At 46.4% G+C, this 23,961-nt stretch overlaps 1 protein-coding gene and 1 long non-coding RNA gene across 6 annotated transcripts in view; one reads left to right on the top strand and one right to left on the bottom strand.

Annotated features, from left to right (window-relative positions):
- Positions 1–1,613: 1,613 nt before the first annotated feature.
- The window catches only part of LOC130209385 (rho guanine nucleotide exchange factor 9), a 56,383-nt gene continuing 34,035 nt past the window's right edge, over positions 1,614–23,961 (top strand). For 2 of the 4 annotated variants that reach the window (XM_056438989.1, XM_056438987.1), the window contains exons 1-5: positions 1,614–1,834; positions 3,267–4,922; positions 7,560–7,880; positions 8,826–8,952; positions 9,043–9,155. In XM_056438989.1, coding sequence (XP_056294964.1) covers positions 3,333–4,922; positions 7,560–7,880; positions 8,826–8,952; positions 9,043–9,155 — 2,151 coding nt within the window. In that variant the 5' untranslated portion in view covers positions 1,614–1,834; positions 3,267–3,332. Of the gene's footprint in view, positions 1,887–3,266; positions 4,923–7,559; positions 7,881–8,825; positions 8,953–9,042; positions 9,156–23,961 lie in introns of all 4 variants that reach the window. The other 2 variants (XM_056438988.1, XM_056438990.1) reach the window with 2 other exon arrangements.
- LOC130209387 (uncharacterized) lies at positions 8,985–20,956 on the bottom strand. 2 transcript variants are annotated; one of them, XR_008834591.1, is made up of 3 exons: positions 20,783–20,956; positions 10,216–10,447; positions 8,985–9,100 (listed from the first exon to the last, which is right to left on the bottom strand). It is a non-coding gene; the product is annotated as an uncharacterized LOC130209387 (long non-coding RNA). The 2 variants fall into 2 exon arrangements; XR_008834592.1 differs by lacking the exon at positions 20,783–20,956 and adding an exon at positions 11,806–11,854.

Below are 23,961 nucleotides of genomic sequence, written 5' to 3'. Positions count from 1 at the left end.
GGGAGGGAAGAAGTGAAGGAGGAAGACGGACAGCGAGGCTGAACACAAAACGATGACAGAAAAGGACAGTGTGAAGGAGAAATGGCAAAACACAAAGACAAATATATATATACATATAATATATATATAATATATATATATATTATATATATATGAACGATTCTACGAAGAACCGTCACCTACTGAAGAACCATTTTTTTGTTTGAGGCACCATGATAGGTTCTTTGAAGAACTCTTTAAGGACATGGTTCTTCAAAGAACCCTGGTTTAAAAGGTTCTTTATGGAACCAAATGGTGCCTTAAAGAACCATGTTTACGGTTCTTTTAGGCACCTTTAAAAGTTCTTTGAAGTACTCTTTAAGGAAATGGTTCTTTAGAGAACCCCGGTTTGAAAGGTTCTTTGTGGAACCAGAAATGATGCCTTAAAGAATGATTTTGTAAGGTTCTTTGTGGCACCTTTATAGGTTCTTTGAAGAACTATTTAAGGAAATGGTTCTTTGAAGAACCCCGGTTTGAAAGGTTCTTTGTGGAACCAGAAATGGTTCTTCTCTGGCGTCCCTCTAAAGAACCATTTTCGGTTCCAGACGGCACCTGCATTGTTCCGCGTGCATTAGGTCTACATAAGGAAGCCGTGTGCTGCGGCCGCCGCTCCAGAGGTCATTTGAAGACGAGGCTGCTGTGATTCACAGCGACAGCAGCGGGTGAGTTACGGGGGGAAGCGTACGGCATGTAAATCACCACGTTGCCACCGCGGCTCTTCATACTACGACTTCTGCTACCGCTGCTGCACCCTGGAGTACCCAGGGAGAGGAGAAGGGGAAGCGTGGACACAGAGAGATATTTACATGCAGTCAGACAGACTTCCTGGCATTGTCAGCCTGGAGAGCGTTGATGTCAGATCCACTCCTTCCTGTGCAGAAGGGGAGAGAACGCCATCGCCAATGACAATGGGCCCAAAACAGGACCGAGAGGAAACGTTTAAATTTAGGCCCCCTTCATCCACCATCTCCTCTTTCACGGCTATGGAGCTGTTTAGTTTTTTGTAAATTTCCCCTCCACCACGACCCCCCCCCCCCATCACACCACCACCCTGAGCTCCCTCTCCCCATTGTGCCCTTTTTCAATAGAAGGATTTTTCACATTCAACGCAAATCCCCAAAGGAGGATCAGCTCGTGAGACCAGAGTTCAGTCAATCACTTGTTTTTCACCGATGGTCCTTTAAAGATGATAAGTGCTTCCTTATTAATTCATCAAACCGGAAGATAAAGAAGAAGAAAAACACTCTTAAGTATACATACTAAATAGGCTATAAAAGCTCTGGCAGATAGTTTCAGATTTATGAACTTGAGGATATAAATATAGGACTAAAAGCTGCAGTAAACATCCCAATATATAATAATGTCAGTTATATGGCTAGTATAATAATATTAAAACAAATTAGCTCTAAACTTGCTCATGAATAGACACACTTTTAAGTGTCAGTGTGTAGCTTCGTGTGTGAGTGTGCGTGCGTGTGTGTGTGCGTAGGTGTGTGTGTGCGTGTGTGTGCTTTATCACAGTGTCGGCGTCTGCGGGAGTTTACGGGGCAAGAGTTCACCGGTCCGTCGCTCACTCGGGGAGTTTCTCTCAGTTTGGTGATAGCTGGCGGAGTTTTTTCTTTCGAGGCGAACACCAAACCCATGACAGCCCAGGAGGAGCCGCGCGGTCCGCAGCGCCACTCCAAGCCGGACGTGAGCTATTAATCCCGGGACCTGGAGCCGGCGTGGTGCGTTTACGGACAGCGACGACGGGGCAATGCCCATTTAAACTGGCGGAGGGAGAAAGTGCTCGGGGGTAAGTTACCAGCTTTCACGTCTGAATGTGGAAGTGGTGACCGGGAACACGGGTGGGTGTTTTCATTTATTTATTTATTTTTTCTTCACAAATAGACTTTTTGGAGTTATTTGATAAGTGTAACGTTCGCTCGCGCGCGCGCGGACGTTCCCGGCTAACAGTTCACTGACGTTAACGGGGGATAAAGCGCGAAACTATTTGACGTTTTGTATTTCAGGAAACACTCGAATTCATTCGGCAACCTGTTGCTGGTTGTAATGCCAATTTAACCGACGCCATGTGTAAAAAACTAAAGAAGGACAAAAAGGACGAGTTTTAAGCACCAGAAAAACCGAACATGACGTGAACCTGTCACGTTAAGGTCTGATATCAAACCGTCAGTTTGAGAAGAAAACTAGAGACGTTTAGTCGGTTAACTGTTCGTTACCGTAAATTTGAAGCCGAGTCGTTGAATCGGTTAACTGTTGGTCACCGTAAGTTTTAAGCCAAAAGGTGCTGTGGTTTATGCCATTTAGCGGATGTACACCATCGTATTAAAAAGTTATCCGAATAACCGGATAGTGACGGTGACGTCACATGTCTGATTCAAACGCCTAAAAGTACTTTAGATAGCATGTGTGTCTTTTTCAATTTTGTACATTTGTTTAATGGATAAGACACGTTGCTTTCTTTCTTTTTCAGTAGTTAACACTCATAGAAAGCTTATCGCTCTTTATTCATTAATTAAATTGTGACTTTCATGGGCACACGGAACACATCTTTGTGGATGATCTCATGTTAGCAACAAAAGACGTGCGCCGGAGGCCCCAATTACACGAGCCGCGTCCATACATTAAAAGGGATTATGAAAAACGGGGGTAATTATGTGGTAACGTTAGTTGGAGTGTGGCACTTGCCGAGCATCTTCCTCCTCAGAGAAGGAGCTTATCTGAGCTGTGGTGACGTCACAGCTGGAGGGGTGTGTGGGGTAGGGGTGTGTGTGTGGGGGGGGGGGGGGGCTAAAATAACCAAGCATCTCTGTAGTGACGGTTTCCATGACAACACAGCCTCCTGGTTAAATGTAGGCAGGGGTGTGGGACCGTAAGAAGGTAGATGTGTCTTTATTACGCAAACAACGAGCACATTTCTCGTTTGTAAGTACATTAATTGTTAGTTTTACATAAATTTGTTTCCGCAAATCAAAAATATTTACTCTAAAAATAAAGAATTTGCTGTCAAAACCTTTTTTTTGATTGCGTAATACAGTAAATCTACCTTCATAGGACTGCGTTTCAAATAAATACTTTGGATTTTATGGACCAAGCACTTAGATTATTCAATATAATATTTAATATTTTATGTCGTATGTTTTCAGACATATGATGATGTGAAAAAGATAAGGTTGTGTGTTTCATGCCAAACTCTAAAATATGAAACATTTTTGTTCCTCCAGTTGTTCGAGAGCCCCGAGACATGATGTCCACTGGAGCCGAGAGCTGACACTGTCGAATGAGAGAGGATGGAGCAGCCAGACAACCCTGCCCCCGCCAGCAACAACCCTAATGGGTTTGTCAACCGAGTGTTTAATGTGTCTCTGGATGTGGAGAATGAGACCAGCAGTGTTTATATTCAAGAGACCGGGCCAGAGCCTGCAGAGGGGCAGGGCGAGCCCCCGGCTGCCTCTTCTCAGACCCACGTCGTGGAGAGACAGGAGGTCAACCGGAGGCCACGCGGCGCCACGGGGGGCATCTGGAGGATCTTGAACCGAAAGAGAGCCGGTTCGGAGCTGGAGCGCCGACCCCACTCCATGATCCTGCCCGGGGAGGCCTCCGTCCCCAAGCTGTCGTTCGCCGACAAAGTCCGCTCCTTCAAGAAGCTCAAATCCCCCTCCGTGTTTCGAGGGAAGACGGAGAAGTTGTCCGCGGCCGCCAAGTTCGGCAGCTCCCTGATGGACGAGGACTCTTTCTGCAGGGACTTCGGCACCCCGCAGCAGTCCGGCAGGAGCGCGCTCAGACACCGCGCCAAGAGGCACTCGTACGCGGGCCACACGGCGGAATTCGACTGCTCGTTCGAAGACATCGACCTCTCGGCTCCTCCGGACGGCCACCAGCCCGCTGCGGCGGGGGAGGTCGCGACCCCGAATGGTTGTAAACTGTCCGAAAGAGTTTGCTACACGAAAAGAAGCCAGGGCAATTCAAACAACTGCAACAGAACGTCCGCCTGCTGCAACGAGCCGAGCGTCAAGGGAAGCCCGGGCGCCCAGCGCGGGCGAGGGAGGAGGCGCAAAGATGTGTGGAGTTACCTGAGGAGGATTTCCATCTTGGGGAAGGCCAATCCCGTCTACTCGGAGAGGAGCTTCGACTCCGAGCTTCCCTCTTTGGACAAGACCATGGACTCGGACTACGGTTCCGTTGACTTTGGGAGCGTCAGGGACTTCCAGCCGCCGCCCCCAAAACACTCCGACCCCAAGGGCCACTTTGGCGGTCTGTTCAAGTTTTTCACCAGCGTGGCGGATACGGCCAGAAAATGGCGGACGACGACGCACTCCTTCTCTCCTCCGGAGGGAGAGAGGACGCCGGCGGGCTCGCCGATGGGCTCGCCGCGGCCTCCGCAGCCGCCGGCGGACAGCATCCGCAGCGTGTCCCTGACACTCCGCAGCGAAGGACTTCCGAAATCCCGGCCGGCGGCGGCGGCGTCGCCCGCGACCGCTAAATCCTCGCATCCCCCAGAGGCCCCGTCACCTGTGCCAGGTGGAGGCTCCCCGAAGGCGGTCCTGAAGGCCTTCAGGGCACGCCCGGGAGCTCGAGCCGTCAACGGCCTTCAGAGTTCCGAGGGGACAGACAGACATGTCGACGGAGACCCAAACCACAGGTCCACAGCCGTGGTCGAGGATCGCATCCCCCAGTCGGAGGCGGAAAAAGATGCAGAGGTTGAAAGCGATCCATCGAGCCGTCTCTGTGAAGAGGAAACGGAGAATGAGCGGGATTCCAGGGACGCTCCGCCGTTCGCCCGGCAGATACAGGAAGCGAGCGTCCAATCGCAACGAGGCGATGAAGAGAGCGCGACCGACCGCGTCCCCGCATCCGATTCCACGGAGGAAATATTCAAGGTACGTGACTTTAAATGCAAAGTGAGCGATATGCTGATTCACCGCTGAATCTTAATAAATGCATCTGTTCGTGAAGTTGCCGGACAGCATTTTATATATAAATATATATATATATATATATATATATATAATGTGTCTCAAATTCAGGCCATAACCACATTCCATTGCAGGCTCTTTTTTTTTTCTCCACATCATTAACATTGCCGAAAGCATGATAACCACATAATCACCGCATAAATGCTCAAAGTACCATTTATATAACCGTTTATTTTGTTATTTTTTTTAACCACGGTCATTCTTTTGCTTCTTAAAAATCATCAGCGACTCACTCGACTGTAAATAGCACCCGGCCAGACCTGTTACTCATTTTCCATCACGACAGAAGCTCCTAGGTGTGGTTTCATTCGCTGTCAGGGAAAACAAAACAACAGTGGAGCCGACGCCAGCCTGTGAGGAAACAAACAGACGCTCTGAAAGTCGTCCTGCTGCCCCATCTGTTGGAGAGAGGAGGAAACGGTCAACAACGCGTCCGCTCAGGAAAACCACATTTCCCACAAAGCCGTCTTATGGGAACCCGAGAGCTCTGTGACGCGGCCACCCATCCCGCCTCACTCCAGGGGAGGCATTAGTCACCGCCCCCCCTTACTCCCTCTCTCTCCTTCTCGCTCCCTATCTCTCTCCTTCTCTCTTCCTCTCTCCCTCTCTCTCCTTCTCGCTCCCCCTTACTCCCTCTCTCTCCTTCTCGCTCCCTATCTCTCCTTCCATATCCCCTTCTCTCTCTCTCTCTCTCTTTTCCTATCTCACTCCCTCGCTCTCTGTCTCTCTCTCTCCTCTCTCTCTCTCCTTCTCTCTTCCTCTCTCTCCCTCTTTCTCTCTCTCTTTTCCTATCTCTTTCCCTCTCTCTCCCTCCTCTGTCTCTCTCTCTCTCTCTCTCTCTCTTTTCCTATCTCTTTCCCTCTCTCTCCCCCTGTCTCACTCCCTCTCATTCCCTCCCTCTCTCTCTCTCTCCTCTGTCTCTCTCTCATTCTCTCCCTATCTCTCTCCTTCTCTCTTTCTCTCTCTCTCTCTCTTTTCCTATCTTTCCCTCTCTCTCTGTCTCCCTCCCTCTCTCTCTCCCTCCACCCCCTCCCTCTCTCTTTCTTTCCCTCTCTCTTTCTCTCCCTCCCTCTCTCTCCCTTCCTCTCTCTCCCTCTTTCTCGCTCTCTCTCCTTCCATATCCCCTTCTCTCTCTCTCTCTCTTTTCCTATCTCTTTCCCTCTCTCTCCCCCCGTCTCACTCCCTCTCATTCCCTCCCTCTCTCTCCCTCCCTCTCTCTCCTTCTCTCTTCCTCTCTCTTTCTCGCTCTCTCTCCTTCCATATCCCCTTCTCTCTCTCTCTTTTCCTATCTCTTTCCCTCTCTCTCCCTCTCATTCCCTCCCTCTCTCTCTGTCTCTCTCTCTCCCTCTCTCTCTGTCTCCCTCCACCCCCTGCCTCTCTCGTTCTTTCCCCTCTCTCTCTCAGACTTTCTCCCCCCCCCCCCTCCTAGTCACAGCACACGAGTCAGGACACGTTCTCCCGATGACAACATGAGATGTGACATCTCAATACTCGGCACGCTTTCATCGAGGCTTCATTATCGTTGCAACGGCTCGTGGTGATCTGTGTTTTCGGGGAGTGGTGTTAATGGTGCAGTCGAGGAGAAAGGACGGCACCGGGAACCGATTACATATTAGAGTCACCTGTTTATTGTTTTTTAGTGTCTTCTCTGAATGACATTCAGGGGCTTTTCTTGCGTAGCAATTCCGAACATGAGCTCACGGCTCGTAGAATCTTTTGATATGAACAAATACAATTGAAGTGTATATATTTATTTTTTTCCCTTTGGAAATATTGACAGGTGCATAACGCAGTAAGCATGCACTTTAACTGATAGTTCCATTGTTTTTCATCTTTTTGTAGACATATACAAACAGATACCAAACCCCGCCCCCCCACTGGTGCACCCACCTAGAGGAACAGGACAATAAATACATACACAATAGACACAAAGAGGTCGCCTCATTTCGACGAGCAAGACGTCTTCAGGGCTCTCAAGTGTCACGCATTTCGGTCTTAAGTCACGCACTCCCGCCACACATCGTATTTCTCACGCTGAAAAAAACTCTCGGCAATTTAATGTTTTAACATGAGCCGCGCTGCCCTCACCGTGGAGGAATCAAGCGCTCCCCTGGAGTTCTGCTGTGAGGAGCCACTTATCAGCCAATCAAAAAAAAGAAATGGGCTACACAATAGCCAATCAGAAAAAAAAACGTATATGTTGTATCTGGGTAAGATTGAATCCAGCAACCAATGAAAATAAAGCATCCTGGAATTGCGCGCGACTGACTGATATCCGAAAATGGGGGGGGGGGGGGGGTGCTGATGGAAATGTCACTCTTGCCTGTCTTCAAAACTTGAGAGCCCTGCGTCTACATACGTACCTAAACACACACGCACACACACATTTGGTACATCTGTGTGTAGACGCACCTGCATCACTCAATTTAAGTCTATTTGACTGCATCTGTGGAGACGTTCCTCCCAATTCCCAGCACAATAAATGCCGTCTTGCACCTTTTATCCGGGTCCAAATTGCTTGAGTGTCTGTGCCAATCACAGCTGTGTGAGCAGATTGCCGGCCAGACGGGCGGCGGCGTGAGACAGCCGTGGCCGGCCGGGCCCGACTCCAACACAGAGGAGAGCTCTGTGCCTCACAAGCGCCCTCGTCCTCGCCCTCGCCCGGCCTCAGCCGCACTGGAGCCACACCGAGATCTCTGCAGCCGCGACAGCGAGCAGGTGGGCTCGCCGTGCCGCCGGAGACGCAGGCCGTCTCCCAGCATGCAACAGTCCCCGGGGCAGAGACGGACGGCCGCTCGCCGCAGGCGGCCCCGCTCTGTCACAGAGACCGGCGTGACTAGGGAGACGCAGCGGCACCACAGAGTAAGACGTCCAAGGCACTCACGTGTGATTTCACTGAATGTAAATACACAAACGGTGACTTCAGAAAGGATGAATCCACTATATTTAAATATTTTAATACACACAGGGTTCGTACGGTCATGGAAAACCTGGAAAAGTCATGGAATTTATAAAAATGTCTATTTTCAGGTCTGGAAAAAGTCCTCGAAAAAAGAAATGTAATCCCAAAAGTTTTGGAAAAGTCATGGAAATGTGTTATATTCATATATTCATTTACACAGTTTGATTAAAAGAATAAACATTTATATAAATATGTATTCTTTTAATCAGTCATTAGTCATTTAAGGTGATTTATTCATGTACACACCAACATTTCACTTCATTTTTGGTCATGGAAGAACAAAAAATACAAAAATAAAATAAAATAAATCAAACACACACTAAGACTACATGGCAGCCCAGTACTAACCCAGTGTGTGTACACCACTCATGCATGCTCCGCCCCTTTTATAGAGGCCAGTATTTCTGCATGCTGCTTTTCCCTCAACTCACCTCCCTCTTTCCCCCTCTCTCTCGCTCACATTATTTCTTTCTCTTTCTCTCTCCCTTACTCGGTCTCTCTTCCCATCGCCAATTTTCCGCCTCATCGCTCCCATAAGCTCTACCTCTCGTTGGCCCTAACTCTTAAGAGTTGTTTCATTGGCGTGATGTATCGTCCCTCGTGGTTTGCTGCAGGGCATGCACACGCCCCAGAATAGACTTCCTGGATGTGAAATAGTTTTTAATTCACTGCGACCCAAAAAGAAGAAAAAAAGGAGGGGAGGGGTTGGGGGGGGGGGGCAAGGCAGTAAGGACAAAGAAATGCAAAGTGAAGATCAGTTTGATGTATTCATTCGACCTTGTGCGTGTGTACCAAAGTCACATATGGGAAGTAGGAGGATGCCCTAACCACTCAGTGCCCTCTAGGCCTTGTCCCGCCCCCCGGGCGTGTCACCGTCAGAGCCCCCGCTCAGGGCTGCCCTCCTGCGGTGCCGCTCCCTGCCGCTGCCCCCCAGCGCCCTCGCCGCCATGGCGCTGCTCCTTCCTCAGTCAGGTAACTTCTTTACTTCCCGTTAATATGCAGATTGTACGATTTTTGACGTGTGTTTTTGTTGTGAACTCGATCGTGTTGTTTGCCCCCCAGCGGACGTCGGCCAGTCGTCGTCGTCGGTGCGCCTGCGGAGCTCCGGAGGCTCCGGGAGCTGCAGGAGGAGGAGGATGTTGAGGCCGGGATCAGAACCACTGCAGGTCAACGTGGTGAGTGCAACACACACACACACACACAGATTCACCTCGCTTTTACGCTTCATTCTGCTTTTAAGGGCTTCAGAGAGATTGATAGAACCACGTTGTACAGATTATGAACCACACTATGACCACTATTGACGTGCTACGGACAGGGTTCGTACGGTCTTGGAAAACCGGGGGAAATTGTTATTTCCAGGCCTGGAAAAGTCCTGGAAGAAATATCTAATCCCAAAAGTGTTGGAAAAGTCCTGGAAATGTGTTATATTCATATTTTCATTCACGCTGTTTCATTAAAATAATAAACATTTAAATACATACACTACCGTTCAAAAGTTTGGGGTCACCCAGACAATTTCGTGTCTTCCATGAAAACTCACACTTTTATTTATCAAATGAATTGAACATTTCATAGAACATATAGTCAAGACATTGACAAGGTTAGAAATAATGATTAATATTTGAAGTATTAATTTTGTTCTTCAAACTTCAAGCTCAAAGGAAGGCCAGTTGTATAGCTTATATCACCAGCATAACTGTTTTCAGCTGTGCTAACATAATTGCACAAGGGTTTTCTAATCAGACATTAGTCTTCTAAGGCGATTAGCAAACACAATGTACCATCAGAACACTGGAGTGATAGTTGATGGAAATGGGCCTCGATACACCTATGGAGATATTTCATTAGAAACCAGACGTTTCCACCTAGAATAGTCATTTACCACATTAACAATGTAGAGAGTGTATTTCTGATTGATTTAATGTTATCATTATTGAAAAAACAGTCCTTTTCTTTGAAAAATAAAGACATTTCTAAGTGACCCCAAACTTTTGAACGGTAGTGTATTTATTCTTTTAATCAAACTCTTGTCTCCTTTAAGTTGTACTCGTATACATTGAGATTTCCCAACATTTTTGGTCATGGAAATTTGGTTTAAAGCCCTGGAAAAGTCCTGGGAATCCACTGGTCAACATGTTTATGAACCGTGTATTGACCACACACGTCGTCACACCGGGTTAGTCCACCTGTCACATATATATTAGCAGATATAAGTGAGATGACCGGGCGTACCACAGAGCAGGAGCGTGACAAATAACCTCTTGCTGATGCTGATAATATGAAGATGACAGAGCACTGGTCAATATTTCATCTGATGAATTAGGGAAGTGATCCGCGAAGATGATGGCCCACGAGGATTAATGTCATCCGGGACTCTCGGGCCATTAGTCATCTCGAATAGGCCACCGATGCACAGAGAGAGTAATGACATGACATCCTCTTCATATTCCTGATGCCCTGGAATCTGAAAAAAAAAGTGTTAACACAGTCGTGTTAAAATGGAACGTCGGAGTCAAACTACCAGGCATTTTGAGAATCGCCGGGGGGAGATTCTACTGGAGGGAGATACGGAGTTTCTCTGAAGCCTCCTGACGGGGCGCTGAACATTTCTGGGACTGTGTCCAACCAACAGAACCTACAGAACCTCTAGACCCGCAGAACCGCAGCGCATAGAAAGCGCCGGACTATTCTCATCGTTGTTTGATCGTTTCTAAATTGAATCTCTGCTCCATTGAGTGGAATTTGTTTTCTTTCATTGAGGAAAAAGGGCATTCAATGTTTAATGTCGGTGTTCTTTGGGGTCAATCTGACCCCAGGCTGTTTTTCACTGCGTCAAACATATAAGAACGAGAACGGGCACTCGGTAGAGCGCATACCTTCACATATCACATTGGGCATTGAATTATGAACATTTTGGCATTAGTCGCATGCCAATTGGATAAAAATTGACCGTGCTATGGTAAAAAGAAGATTTTGACCTATCCTTGACCTTGACCTTTGACCCGATTGATCCCAAAATCTAATCAAATGGTCCCCGGATAATAACCAATCATCCCACCAAATGTCATGCGATTCGGTTTAAAACTTTTTTTGTTATGCGAATAACACGCATACAAATAAATAAATATATAAATTAATAAATAAATACACAGCGATCAAAACATAACCTTCCGCATTTTCAATGCGAAGGTAAATATTAACTTTTTTATATATTTAAAGGGCTATTTAGGTAGTCAACAAACAAACATAAAGTACCTCACACTTTAAACTTGGGAAACAATATTAATTCTAATAATTTTCTGGAGGTAATGTGAAGGTAACAGGAGGGTTAAACACACGAGAGAAGAGGGAGTGATGGAAATCAAACTATTCACGCGGCAGGGTTCGTACAGTCTTGGAAAACCTGGAAAAGTCATGGAGTTTTTAAAATTGGTTTATTTCCAGCCCTGTAAAAGTCGTAGGAAGAAGAAGAAAAAAATCCCCAAAGTTTTGGAAAAGTCACGAGAATGTGTTATCTTCATATCTTCATTGACGCTAAGTTTTAAATCATGAATATGCTTTTAAAAGACGCTCAAAATATTAGCCGGCATACGCTCTTCCGCACGCTGTTTTTTTCCGTGCTGCGAGTGAACGCACCTTGACTGAAAAGTTCGGTGGCCATAGCAACAGTAGCTCAGGGATAATCCACTATCATGTATGCGCCGAGATTTCCCAACGTTTTCGGTCATGGAAATTTGGTTTAAAGTCATTAAAAAAGGTCCTGGTCCCATTGGTCAACGGGGGTCTGGACCAGCGAGGATTCAACCACGGCATGTGTCGTACCATCAGAAGTCCACTTCCCTGAGAGACGCTGCCGACCCCACGGCTCGGGCGTCGATGAGGACGTTTCCTCCTCTCTCTCTCTCTCGCCGGTCTGAATGGTGTTTGTGAGCCACCGCACGGTGTTGCCATGACACTCCACTCGGCTGGTGTTCATCTCCTTTTGCTTCTATCTTTAGGCCGCCTTTTTAAGTGTGAGCTAAATAGAGAAACGTGTGTGGGTGAGAGAGAGAGAGAGAGAGAGAGAGAGAGAGAGAGAGAGAGAGAGAGAGAGAGAGAGAGAGAGAGAGAGAGAGAGAGAGAGAGAGAGAGAGAGAGATGCTCCCTTTTGTGTGTGCACTTTTGTGTCGTGCCCCCTTCCCCCCGTGGACTCATAACACAGGGTGTGTGTGTGTGTGTGTGTGTGTGTGTGTGTGTGTGTGTGTGTGTGTGTGTGTGTGTGTGTGTGTGTGTGTGTGTGTGTGTGTGTGTGTGTGTGTGTGTGTGTGTGTGTGTGTGTGTGTGTGTGTGTGTTGCAGCCTTCCTGTTAGGATGACTACCGGAGGCCGCGGGCAGAGAGAAAGCTCACTCGGTGGATTAGCTGCTAATGCTGACGCCTCTCTTCTCCCTTTCATTTAAATGGATTTCTCCCCCTAGTCCCTGACCTCTCCTCTCCTCTCTCCTGTCTCCTCTCCTCCTCTCCCATGCAGATGAGAGGACGGTTCCCTGTGTGTCACTAACGCTGTGCCCCGAGCTCTGCTGTGAACTTGTTAGGGGGGGGGGGGGGCTCGTCCTATTAAGGGGGGGCTTCACGCCGATTAAGAGTTTCAAGAGCGATCTCATATGAATATGTTCGGGTCTGTCTGGTCATAATCATATTATGCAATGCTATCTGTTTATTATGAGCGCACCAGTCGGCCGGCGGCGGGTAGCTATAGGCAACACAAAGTGCACGTACTTCTCTGCATGTGCACTTCTTTCCCACACACCAGTGCTCAGCTGTGAGTTTCTCCACACACACACACACACACATGGATTCTATTTATATCCGCCTCCCTCGGGCCCAGAGCCTACGATCCCCCCCCCCTCACTCTGACGCACACGCCTCACGTGCGCTCCCCAACGCATTCAGAATTCACCCGTCAGGCTTTTTTTGTGAGTTATTGCATCGACGGCTCCGTCGCTCGGCGAGGAAAAGGAACGCCGCCGTCGAGCGCGCCGTGTGATGGCGTGGCATTTGTCTCGCCCCCCGGGCTTTTTATTTTATTTACCGTTGAACTAGAAATCCTTTATCGGTGTTTATTTGACCCCCCTCCCCTCCCCCCTCGCCCCTCCCTCGCCCCCACGGTGACTGCATCTGAGCAGGTGGTTGTGTCAAGGTTTCTGCTTTGCAGGTGTCTAGTAGTGTTGTTGTTGTTGACTAATGCACTTGTGCAATGTGTGTTTTTGTGTGCCAGAGAGAGAGGGAGGGAGAGAATGAGAGAGAGAGAGGGAGAGAGGGAGAGAGAGGGAGAGAATGAGAGAGAGAGACAGAGGGAGGGAGAGAATGAGAGAGAGGGGAAAGAAAGAGAGAGGGAGAGAGAGAGAGAGAGAGAGAGAGAGAGGGAGTGAATGAGAGAGAGACAGAGAGGGGAAAGAAAGAGAGAGGGAGAGAATGAGAGAGAGAGACAGAGAGAGGGGAAAGAGAGAGGGAGAGAGGGAGAGAGAGAGAGAGAGGGGGGGTGGGGTGGGGGGAGCGAGAGTGAGACAGAGAGAGCGAGAGGGGATCAGGCCCTTGTTTCTTATATCTAGGGTTCGTATGGTCATGGAAAACCTGGAAAAGTCATGGAATATTAAAATATGTTTTTCCAGTCCTGGAAAAGACCTGAAAAAAATATAAATCCCCAACGTTTTGGAAAAGTCATGTAAATGTTGTTATATCCATATGTTCATTTACGATGAGTTTTAAATCATTAATATGCTTTTAAAAGAAAGAAGACGCTCTAAATATAAAGCCGGCGTACGCTCTTTCATTCTCGCAGCGCACAATTTCCGCGCTGCAAGTGAACGCACCTTAACTGAAAAGACATAAATGTTTTGTTCTTTTAATCTAAACTATAGTCTCTCATTCATTTGTGTCATTTAAGGTTACGTACTCTATGCTTTGGATTGTCATTCTTAGTTTGAATACGACATTTTCTCACTTTTTCATGTTTACACCGAGATTCCACAAAATGTTAAGTCATGGAAATTTGTTTTAAAGTCCTGGAAACCCATCGTTCCCGTGGAGTAACCCCGTCAGGTTTCGTACGCTCATGGAAAACCTGGAAAAGTCATGGAATTTTTAAATGGTCATTTCCAGGCCTGGAAAAGTCATGGAAAAACCTCAAATCATAAAAGTTTTGGAAAAGTCATGGAAGTTTGTTATAATCACTTGTTCATTTACGCCGAGTTTGAAATAATTAATATATATTTTTAAAGAAAGACGCTCAAAATGTAAGCCGGCGTACGCTTTCAATACGCAACATTTTCTAAATGTTTCATGTTTGGTCATGGAAATTTGGTTTAAAGTCATGGAAAAGTCCTGGAAATTCACTGGTCAAAATGTGTAAGAACCCTGCCTGTATATAACTGTTAAGAGGGATTCTGTTGCTCCCTATAAAAGCCACTTTTATCTCCGATGTCTGCGTGGTAATCCTCCCCCGCTGGTGTATCCGGTTTTCCGGTGTGTCCGCGTGACGCTCACACTCCGTCGGCCCGTGCATGCCGGCGCATGCAGAGATTTGTGTGTGTTTAAAAAAAAATAAACCTCATCTCTGCCAGTGTCTTCACCCGTCCATCATCACTCCTTTATCCATCCTGCCGTTGTTGGGAATATAGCGGTGGAGGCGATGTCTCGACACGCAGCGCTCTTTTGTCACAGACTTTATCCCAAGGCCTCGGGGCTCCCCGCCGCTCGGCATCTGGCTTCACTTGTATCGTTTGTGAGAGTTTTCCCAGGGTTTTACCCATCAGCTGCTGTTTGCGTAGCGCACAACGCAGCATTGTGTCGTGTTTTCACGGCCATTCGACAGGTTAATAGTCGGGATAAAGACTTTTTTTTTCTGATCCTGAGTCAACTTCAGAAGAATGTCACCTTGTGCGAGGTAACGGGATGATCCCTTGTTGATCCCACGGGATAACATGCTCAGCAGAGGTCTTTCACAGAGAGATCGTGGATGTTTTATGTCTTTATTAATTCCGACTATCGTAATAATTTATGTGTCTCATTACAATCTCCCCCCACTCGTTCCCTCTCGAGGTCACACTGGTCTCGTGGAACCTTGAAGCGGCTCAACCTCTTCCCAGATTAAAGTGACTTTAGTACAAAGACACATAATAATTCCATTTTACTTGATGCTTAACATTAGGTTATCGGCGTTTTGTTATCGGTTTTCACCAAATCCCCCCAAAAAATGACGAACGAGGGCGATCGATATTATGAAATGAGACTAGATATCGTCACTTTTCAGCTGTTCTATTATTTTCCTTTACACATTTAGTCATTATATCCGCATTACTGCTACTTACTAAAATCAGCAATGTGTAAATATGTATGTGAAACCACCAATAGACAACCCGACAATGTGGTCGCAATATCAATATCGAGGTTTTTGGTGAAAATATTGAGACGTTTTGTCGCCTAAATTTCACCAAGAACAGATCATTAACATAACCGTGTAATCCTGTGGACATTTAAAAGCCTATTTTGCCATTTCTCTCGTATTCTTACTCATTATTCCTTAGAAATGCCCCAGAAATGTACCACAGGAGTGTCTCCACTCAGCCATGACGTCATGACATCATTCAGACCTGATTATGGGATGTCATCCCGCTGCCTTGCCAACTCTCAGGCCTGATATCTGCCGGCCGTTGTCTTGGGGATCGGGTGTTGTGCATACGTCGTCCAGCGTCTTCAAAACAAGTGACGGTCTCTGTGAGCGAGGGCTCTTTGAGGAACAGGAACCTTCAACTGAGAGATTGTTTCGGACTCGTTCCTCTTCGAGTAGATTCTACATTTAGAGCTTTGAATAGACTATATATACATATATATACAGTATATACATATATATGTATATGTATATATACAGGACTGTCTCAGAAAATTAGAATATTGTGATGAAGTTCTTTATTTTCTGTAATGCAATTAAAAAAACAAAAATGTCATGCATTCTGGATTCATTACAAATCAACTGAAATATTGCAAGCCTTTTATTCTGATTTATTGCTGATTATGGCTTACAGCTTAAGAAAACTCAAATATCCTATCTCTAAATATTAGAATATCATGAAAAAGTATACTAGTAGGGTATTAAACAAATCACTTGAATTGTCTAATTAACTCGAAACACCTGCAAGGGTTTCCTGAGCCTTGACAAACACTCAGCTGTTATAAATCTTTTTTTTTACTTGGTCTGAGGAAATATTAAAATTTTATGAGATAGGATTTTAGAGTTTTCTTAAGCTGTAAGCCATAATCAGCAATATTAAAAGAATAAAAGGCTTGCAATATTTCAGTTGATTTGTAATGAATCCAGAATGCATGACATTTTTGTTTTTTTAATTGCATTACAGAAAATAAAGAACTTTATCACAATATTCTAATTTTCTGAGACAGTCCTGTACATATATATGTGACCAAAAGGTTCTGAGAAAACACAGAATTTAAACGACCCTGCAGCCGAACATCGTTTTACCGCAGACTATTTCAATCTGATGTTCTGCTTTTGAACTCTCTCTCTCCCCCTCATCCTCTCTCTCTCTCTCACCCTATCCTTCTCTCCCCCTCTCTCTCTCCTTCTATCTCCCTCTCTCTTTTTCTCTCTCTTTCCCTCCCTCTCCCTCTCCTTGTATCTCCCCTCCCTCTTTTTCTCTCTCTCTCCCGCTCCCTCTCTCTCCTTCTATCTCTCCCTTTCTCTCCTTTTTTTCTCTCTCTCCCCCCCTCTCTCTCCTTCTATCTCCCTCTCCCTCTCTCTTTTTCTCTCTCTTTCCCTCCCTCTCCTTGTATCTCCCCTCTCCCTCTTTTTCTCTCTCTCTCCCTCCCGCTCCCTCTCTCTCCTTCTATCTCTCCCTTTCGCTCATTTTTTCTCTCTCTCCCACCCTCTCTCTCCCTCTATCTCTCCCTCTCTCCTTGTATCTCCCCTCTCCCTCTTTTTCTCTCTCCCTCCCGCTCCCTCTCTCTCCTTCTATCTCTCCCTTTCTCCTTTTTTCTCTCTCTCCCCCCCTCTCTCTCCCTTATATCTACCCCTCTCCCTCTCTCTCTCTTGTTCTCTCTCTCCCTTCCTCTCTCTCACTCTCTCTTTCCCTCTCTCTCTCCTCCCAAAAGAGACACTTCATAAATATCCACTGCGTGCCAATGTAGAGGGCAGAGAGGAGAGCATCCCCCCCCCCCCCACACACACACAGCCGGGCTCCCACATGACCAATAGCGGGGCTTTAATTGAGTACACACTGGCTCAGGCGTCGAACAGAAACATAAATGAATATAATATAGTGTTTCCACAACGCTTTCTTTTTGTCGCAGTTTGTGAAAACGCCGTCTTCGGGGAGCTCGTTATCGTGTCTTTTAAGGGAGGCCGTGGTTCCCCTCTGTGGGACGGACTGACTACTCCTCCACCGAAGAATGGAGAGACTCTGCCCGTCTTCATGGACGTGTAAATACGGCCAAATAAATAGAACACAGGGACTCCAGATCAAAGTTATTCTCGTAAGATTATGAATGTATTAAAATTAAATACAACGTAATCCTATAATGTAATTGAATCTTTCCTATTTAATTTTTTTATATGACTTTATACTGTCCTGGTTTTTAGTTTTTATTGTTTTTACATTTGGGGAAATGTGCTTGACGAGTTATATGAGAAGATTCTTCACCACTCTATATCTGTAGGTATGAAGCCGTAGCACGTAGCTTATCTTAGCATAGACAGTGGAAACGGGTGGAAACAGCTAGCCGGGTCAGGAAACAACAAGGCCTGTTCGATTTGACACTTTTTGTTTTCGTGAAACAGGAAAGCAAATAAGTGTGTTCCCCAAAATGTTGCACTATTCCAGGAAATGCTCACAGTTCCCCCCATTGTCATTTTTATCTTTGATAGAAGTCGTGGCGGTTAATGCACAGGTAATGTTGAGGCAAATAAATGAATAAAGATTCTTACCACTCTATATCTGCAGATATGAAGCATTAGCTCGTAGCTTAGCTTAGCATAGATAGTGGGAACGGGGGGGAACAGCTAGCCGGGGCAGGAAACAACAAGACCTTTTTAGATTTTACACTTTTTTTTCGTGCAGATGTAAAGAAACAGGAAAGCAAATAAGTGTGTTTTTTTTTTATACTATTCCTTGAACCTTTTGCCCTAACAGCTCGTAGGAAAGAGTCAACGTCATTGGTTTTTTAGTAGTGGCAGTGGGTTCTCTGCATTAATTCACAGGTAATCTTCAGGCAAATAAATTACAATCAATCGAGTCGCATAGTAAGGAAGGAATCCTGGATTATATTGTATATATTGTAAGTCTTAAAAGAGTTTCACACGAGGACCGAGTGAGTCGGACTCTTTCCCCCGAAGCAGTTCGGTCCAGGAATGCGTGCGCTGTCTTTAACCCTAATTTCTCCACCCCACTTGGCACTGACCTACCCCCCCCCCCTCATCTCATCTCATCTCTCATCTATCTCTGAAAACCCTCGACGCTCCGACCCACTGACATCGCCTTCAGATGGAGCTGAACGGGAAAACCAGCTGACGCCTGAACAATGGTGACAAACACCGAGTTAGGGAAGGTTTATTTTTAGGGCGCTTTTGCGGGCTGGACGGCCTGGGAGGAAGCAGGAAGTCAGTGTGGTTGTCGTAGGAACGGGAGGGGGGGGGGGGGAACAAAAGAATTGGAGCAGACTGGAGGGGAAATGGGTGTGGTGGGCTTCGCCTCCTATTAGCCGAAAACCGACCGACCGCAAACTTAATTCGTTGGCACTAGAAATGTGTCGTCGCGTGTATTCGGGCGGAGAGAGAATTTGTGGAGACGTAGCTTTCTGGCTAAAGGCCAGCGGAGTCAACGTAGCACTGACCTCAGATCAGATCCACAGAGAGAAGCGGAGAGCTGCTCTCAGACCGGCAAATAAACACAAAGGAGAATTGTGGAATTCATCCGAGTTTATATTTATATTTCCACGCTCTCTGGTTGAGTAACGAGCGGACGTCCTGCAGCACTCATTGCATATGCAGAGAAGACCTGCGGGAAGAGAGGAGCTGCATGTCAAGAAGTAAACTGAGAGAGTTTGACTGGTGCTCTTCCCACCAGGGCTGAAAAAAAAAAAAAACAGGGAGGGGTGTGGAATATGTTCCCGGCTTCCATCTAGAGGTGAGAGGTGCAGACGCTGCTCCTCGCATCGGTTGTCAGCGCGGCAGAGATGGATGAGGCCAATATGGTGGCAAACGACCGCTGACTGAAGTGGGCGTAGCTTCCTGCCGGTATCCCATAGCAGCGTTCTAATAACAGTTATGAGCTGATGCTGCCCCCGTGCATTTTGAAAGCTCTGCGGCACGAGTATCATCAGCATGATGACGTTCGGCAGGGTTCCTACGCTCATGGAACACCTGGAGAAGTCAATGCTTATTTCCAGGCCTGGAAAAATCCCAAACGTTTATGGAAAACTCATGGAAATGTGTTGCGTTTATACATGCTGACATTTAAATACTTAATACGCTTTTTAAAAGAATGTCGCACAGAATATAAGCCGGCATTCGCTCTTTCTTTCTTGCGTGAACGTACCTTAACTGAAAAGACATCCATGTTTTATTCTTTTAATCCAAACTATTGTGTCGCATTCGATTGTGTCACTTAAGGTTACATACTGTACGCTTGGGAATTGTCTTTTTTAGTTTAAATATGACATTTTATCACTTTTTCATGTGTACACCATGATGGAAATTTGGTTTAAAGTCCTGGAAACCCATTGGTCACATCATGAACCCTGGTTATAGATCTTCAGATGATCTTCTCTCCTTTTTGGCTCTTTTTGGACCACGATATCCGTTTAGGCCCTGAGGCAATTCTCTCTGTGTGTGTGTGGCGGGGGGGGGGTGTTAGTGGGCAGTTGCTTCTGTGGAAAAGGGTTTCGGGGTCATTTTCCTGAGTCAGACCCTGGTGATGAAGAGAGTTCACCTCCTTACCTTGTTTTTAATGATCCGACCCCCCCCCCCCCCCCCCCCCCCCGATTGTAAGTTTGAAAAGTATCATCAGCAAAATGATGAAAGGATAGGTTCACTTCTCTTCTTTCTTTTTTGCCGGCTGCAAAAGCAATTTCAAAAGTAAGGGATTCGAGACAAAGATGAATTGTAAAGTGCAGCCCGGAGTTAATATGAGACTTCAGCAGTCTGGGGGTTTTGACAAATGAAGTGGATATCTTCTCAATCTTTTTTTTTTCATACCAAAATTACTGCGCGATATTACTGCCTCTCTACCGCGGCTGAGGAAGGAAACACGACGAGGGAATTTCACTCTATAAAGACAAACTTCTGGGAGATGTGCATTGATTCAGCTCATTCAGACTGCTGAGGCCTCATCAGGGGAGCGGCATTTTGAATTTATTTTTATTTTTACATGAACAGGTGAGATAGCCAGCGAGGATTTAACCTCCATATAAGAACCCGGTTGAGGTGGGTCAGAACCTCCCCTTTAAGGGACATCTGCATCGCTCTACTTGCCCTTCTTTTCTTTCTTTTCTTTTCTTTTTTTACTCTGGAGCCTGAGTTTCTTGATAAATGGCCGGGGAAAAAAAAAATGTCTAAATGGACGCGTGGAAATAAAGCCCTAACAATCCAGACATGTGCTGTAGATTTTTATCTGCACTCATTAATTCATTGTCATCATTAATTTCCATCGGAGGGGGGAAAAGGGTTCTGGTGCAAGCTCAACACAACGAGCGACACGATACACGGTAACGCCGCATTCCGGCCGTCAACACTAACAGAATAGGAAGCTTTACCTTCTCCGTCTCAAGGAAAACTGCGACGTCCAGCGCTGATGACGGCACAATCCTAATCGTACGAAATCCCTCAAGGCGCCGACCGTCCGGAGAAGACGTCGCCGGTCGCATCGATTAACCTGCAGCTGCTCTCGTTGTGCACGCAGTCCACGTGCAGTACGGTTTTAAATTCAGTCTCACCGACCACGTGATACGGGAGATATTTGCCCCTCTCTTCTGTATATGCATGAGTGTATTAGCATTGGTGTCTGTGCAAATTTAGACTTTCAGATGTGACCTTTGTTGTCTAAATGTCAGGGAGATTGGAGTGGGAGCCCACAGAGGTGGGGCGGGGCTTATGTAATCTGCTCACTCTGCGTTTCACACACACACGCCCACACACACGTGCACACGCACGAGTAGGGTAAAAAAAAAAAAAAAGCTAGTTCGAGGACGGTTGTACAGCGGCTCGGTGAAGAAGCAGAGCTTTCAGGGGCCGCCGCTTTCATCGGCGTGAATGTGCAGAGTGCGCAGGAAATTATTTATGGCTTTAAAAATACTGATATAGTGCACTCGTTTTGGTGTCGTTCTTCTAAAACGCATTGTCCAGGTATTTTTGATCCATCTCGGAAGCTCTCGGGACGAATGCGAAGACGGGAGTGTAGTTGTGAGTGTGTGTGTGTGTGTGTGTGTGTGTGTGTGTGTGTGTGTGCAGCCGAGCTGAAACCTGCCAGCGGCGACGACGACGAGAGGCGCTCACGTGTCACACGCCGGTCATCTTAAGTAGCGCCGCGAAGGCCCAAAAAATAACGCCGCGCACGCCGGTGGCAAACACGTGCATCAGATGCAGAGCGGGAGACATCTTTGTCCCCCGTCACTCACACAGATGGAGCCTCAAAGGAAAAGAACAAAAAAGAATACCAAACACTCGCCTCGGTCCTCGCGGTACGTTACAAACAGTCACAGGATACAACCACCCGCTGGAACCCAGTGTGTCTGTCAGGGTTCGTACGTTCATGGAAAACCTGGAAAAGTCATGGAATTTTAAAATGGTCATTTCCAGGCCTGGAAAAGTCATAGAAAAAACTTAAATCATAAAAGTTTGGGAAAAGTCATGGAAATTTGTGATAATCACATGTTCATTTACGGCGAGTTTGAAATAATTAATATGTTTTTTAAAGAAAGACGCTCAAAATATAAGCCGGCGTACGCTCTCATACTCTCAATACGCACAATTTTCTTCATTTTTCATGTTTATACCGAGATTTCAGTTTGGTCATGGAAATTTGGTTTAAAGTCCTAGAAAAGTCCTGGAAAGACATTGATCAAAATGTGTGAGATCCCTGCTATCTTCTCCCTGGGTGTGAGGAGCCAACCAGAGCTGGCGAGTTCATTTCCGCCGTATCCCAGCGCCAACGGGACGGCGTGGAGCGCGTCGAGCTGCGGGAAACGGGTCGCCGCTCCAAAGTATCGTAAATCACCCGCGACGTCAAGATGACCGCAGCCGCTCTCTCTCTCTCTCCGGCTCGACCGTGACCTTTAAAATGACGCTGGGCATCATTTTTATTGGTTGTTACAATTCAGGGTGTTTCAGTTTTCCATTTTGTTTTTGCTCGACACGCCACACTGCCGCTCGGGGCCCGGGGGCGTCATGTGACTCCCTTTTCCCCCGGGGGCTTGGAAATGAGATTCACCCGTAAGTACTGGGCAAACCTCAGCCGTTTGAATATATTCTCCTTTTCCACAAATGAGTGTGTTTAGTTTAGTTCAGGGGACTCGACACACACTCACCCTCGAGTTGAGGTTCAGAGCGGTGTGTTTTTTTCTTCTTTCTTCTACCTTTGTTTGTTTAGTTTGTTTTTTCTGAGCTTTATTTCAGATGATGTCCCGCTCCGCATTTACACAGTAGCACACTTTTCACATCTGGAGGCCCGCCTCCGCAACCACGCTCCATAGCAGCTCCACCGGTGCAGATTGAGGTTAACCGCGTTGCTCAAGGGCACCTCGGAAGGTGGTAATGAGGTCGGGACGCTCTTCCAAACCGGTTGGAATCCATCGTGCAAAAAAAATAAAGCCAAGATGTGACCTCTCCCTGGCCCCACCCCTCACTGCTGGTTAGGACATTTCCGGAACTATATTTGAAGTGCGTAAATCCAGGGTTGTTTAAATGTGTGCCCACAATAGTATCCACGGTTAAAATTATTATTAAAATGCATCCACATAATGCTTAGAATGCCCGTAACACAGTTATTACACTCATAGACTGTACACATGGGTGTAGGTCACCTATTGGCCGTTTTGAAGCCTCGAATTTGGCAATTTGACCGTCGCCATCTTGTTGTTTTTTTGCAACCAGTTAAGGTAAGTGACCATATTTGGACTGCAGAGGAGTAAATTAATGTACAGTTCTGGTAGCAACATGTCAATCAGAAGATAGCCCCGCCCTCAAGCATCCTCTGCTTTATGGTCCATTTGACTATAAATGGACCATAATTTATGAATGTAAATAATGAATTGAAAAACACTTGAAACTAGCATGTATGACCATAATCTCACGTTTGGGATCGGCTGTAGCTCATGGGGATACAAGGTATTGGTTCCATCCCCGCCCTCCCCATAGTTCATGTTGAAGTGTCCTTGAGCAAGGCACTAAACCCCCAGTTGCTCCTCAATAATTTAAGATGCATTAAATGCAGAGAAGAATTTCCCCACGGGAATAAATAAAACATGTACATTTCTTTCTTATTTCTTTAACATGTTTACTGAGGTAATAAATGAAGCGAGAAGTCATTTTCTCATAGACTTCCATACAATCAGAAGAGTTGCCCCCTGCTGGCCACGAGAGAGAATGCAAGTTCAAACCACTTCCACCACGACCTGGTCTCAGTGTACAGTGGACATTAAATGGGAGCTTTATGGAGGATGTCAGGGTGACACGTTTGACTGACCTGTGAGTCTGACCTCTGGGCTTCTCTCAGCACACATCTTCACACACACACAAAATAGGATGTGAACTTGAGTTCTAGTGAGGATTATTTTTATAAATGAATGTGAATTTATATAGCACCCCGGTTCTCCAATCACACGTGACGTGATGGCTTAATTAGATTTTTTTCAAACATGCATTTTAATCATGCATGGAGCTGCTCTCGATGTGTCGGTGCGCCATGCTTGATCAGATCAACGTGCCGCTTCTGATT

This window comes from Pseudoliparis swirei, chromosome 19 (genome assembly GCF_029220125.1).
Source record: "Pseudoliparis swirei isolate HS2019 ecotype Mariana Trench chromosome 19, NWPU_hadal_v1, whole genome shotgun sequence".
NCBI lineage: Eukaryota > Metazoa > Chordata > Actinopteri > Perciformes > Liparidae > Pseudoliparis > Pseudoliparis swirei.
The sequence above is the reverse complement of the archived record's forward strand: the minus strand, read 5'-3'. Positions and strand labels throughout refer to the sequence as shown.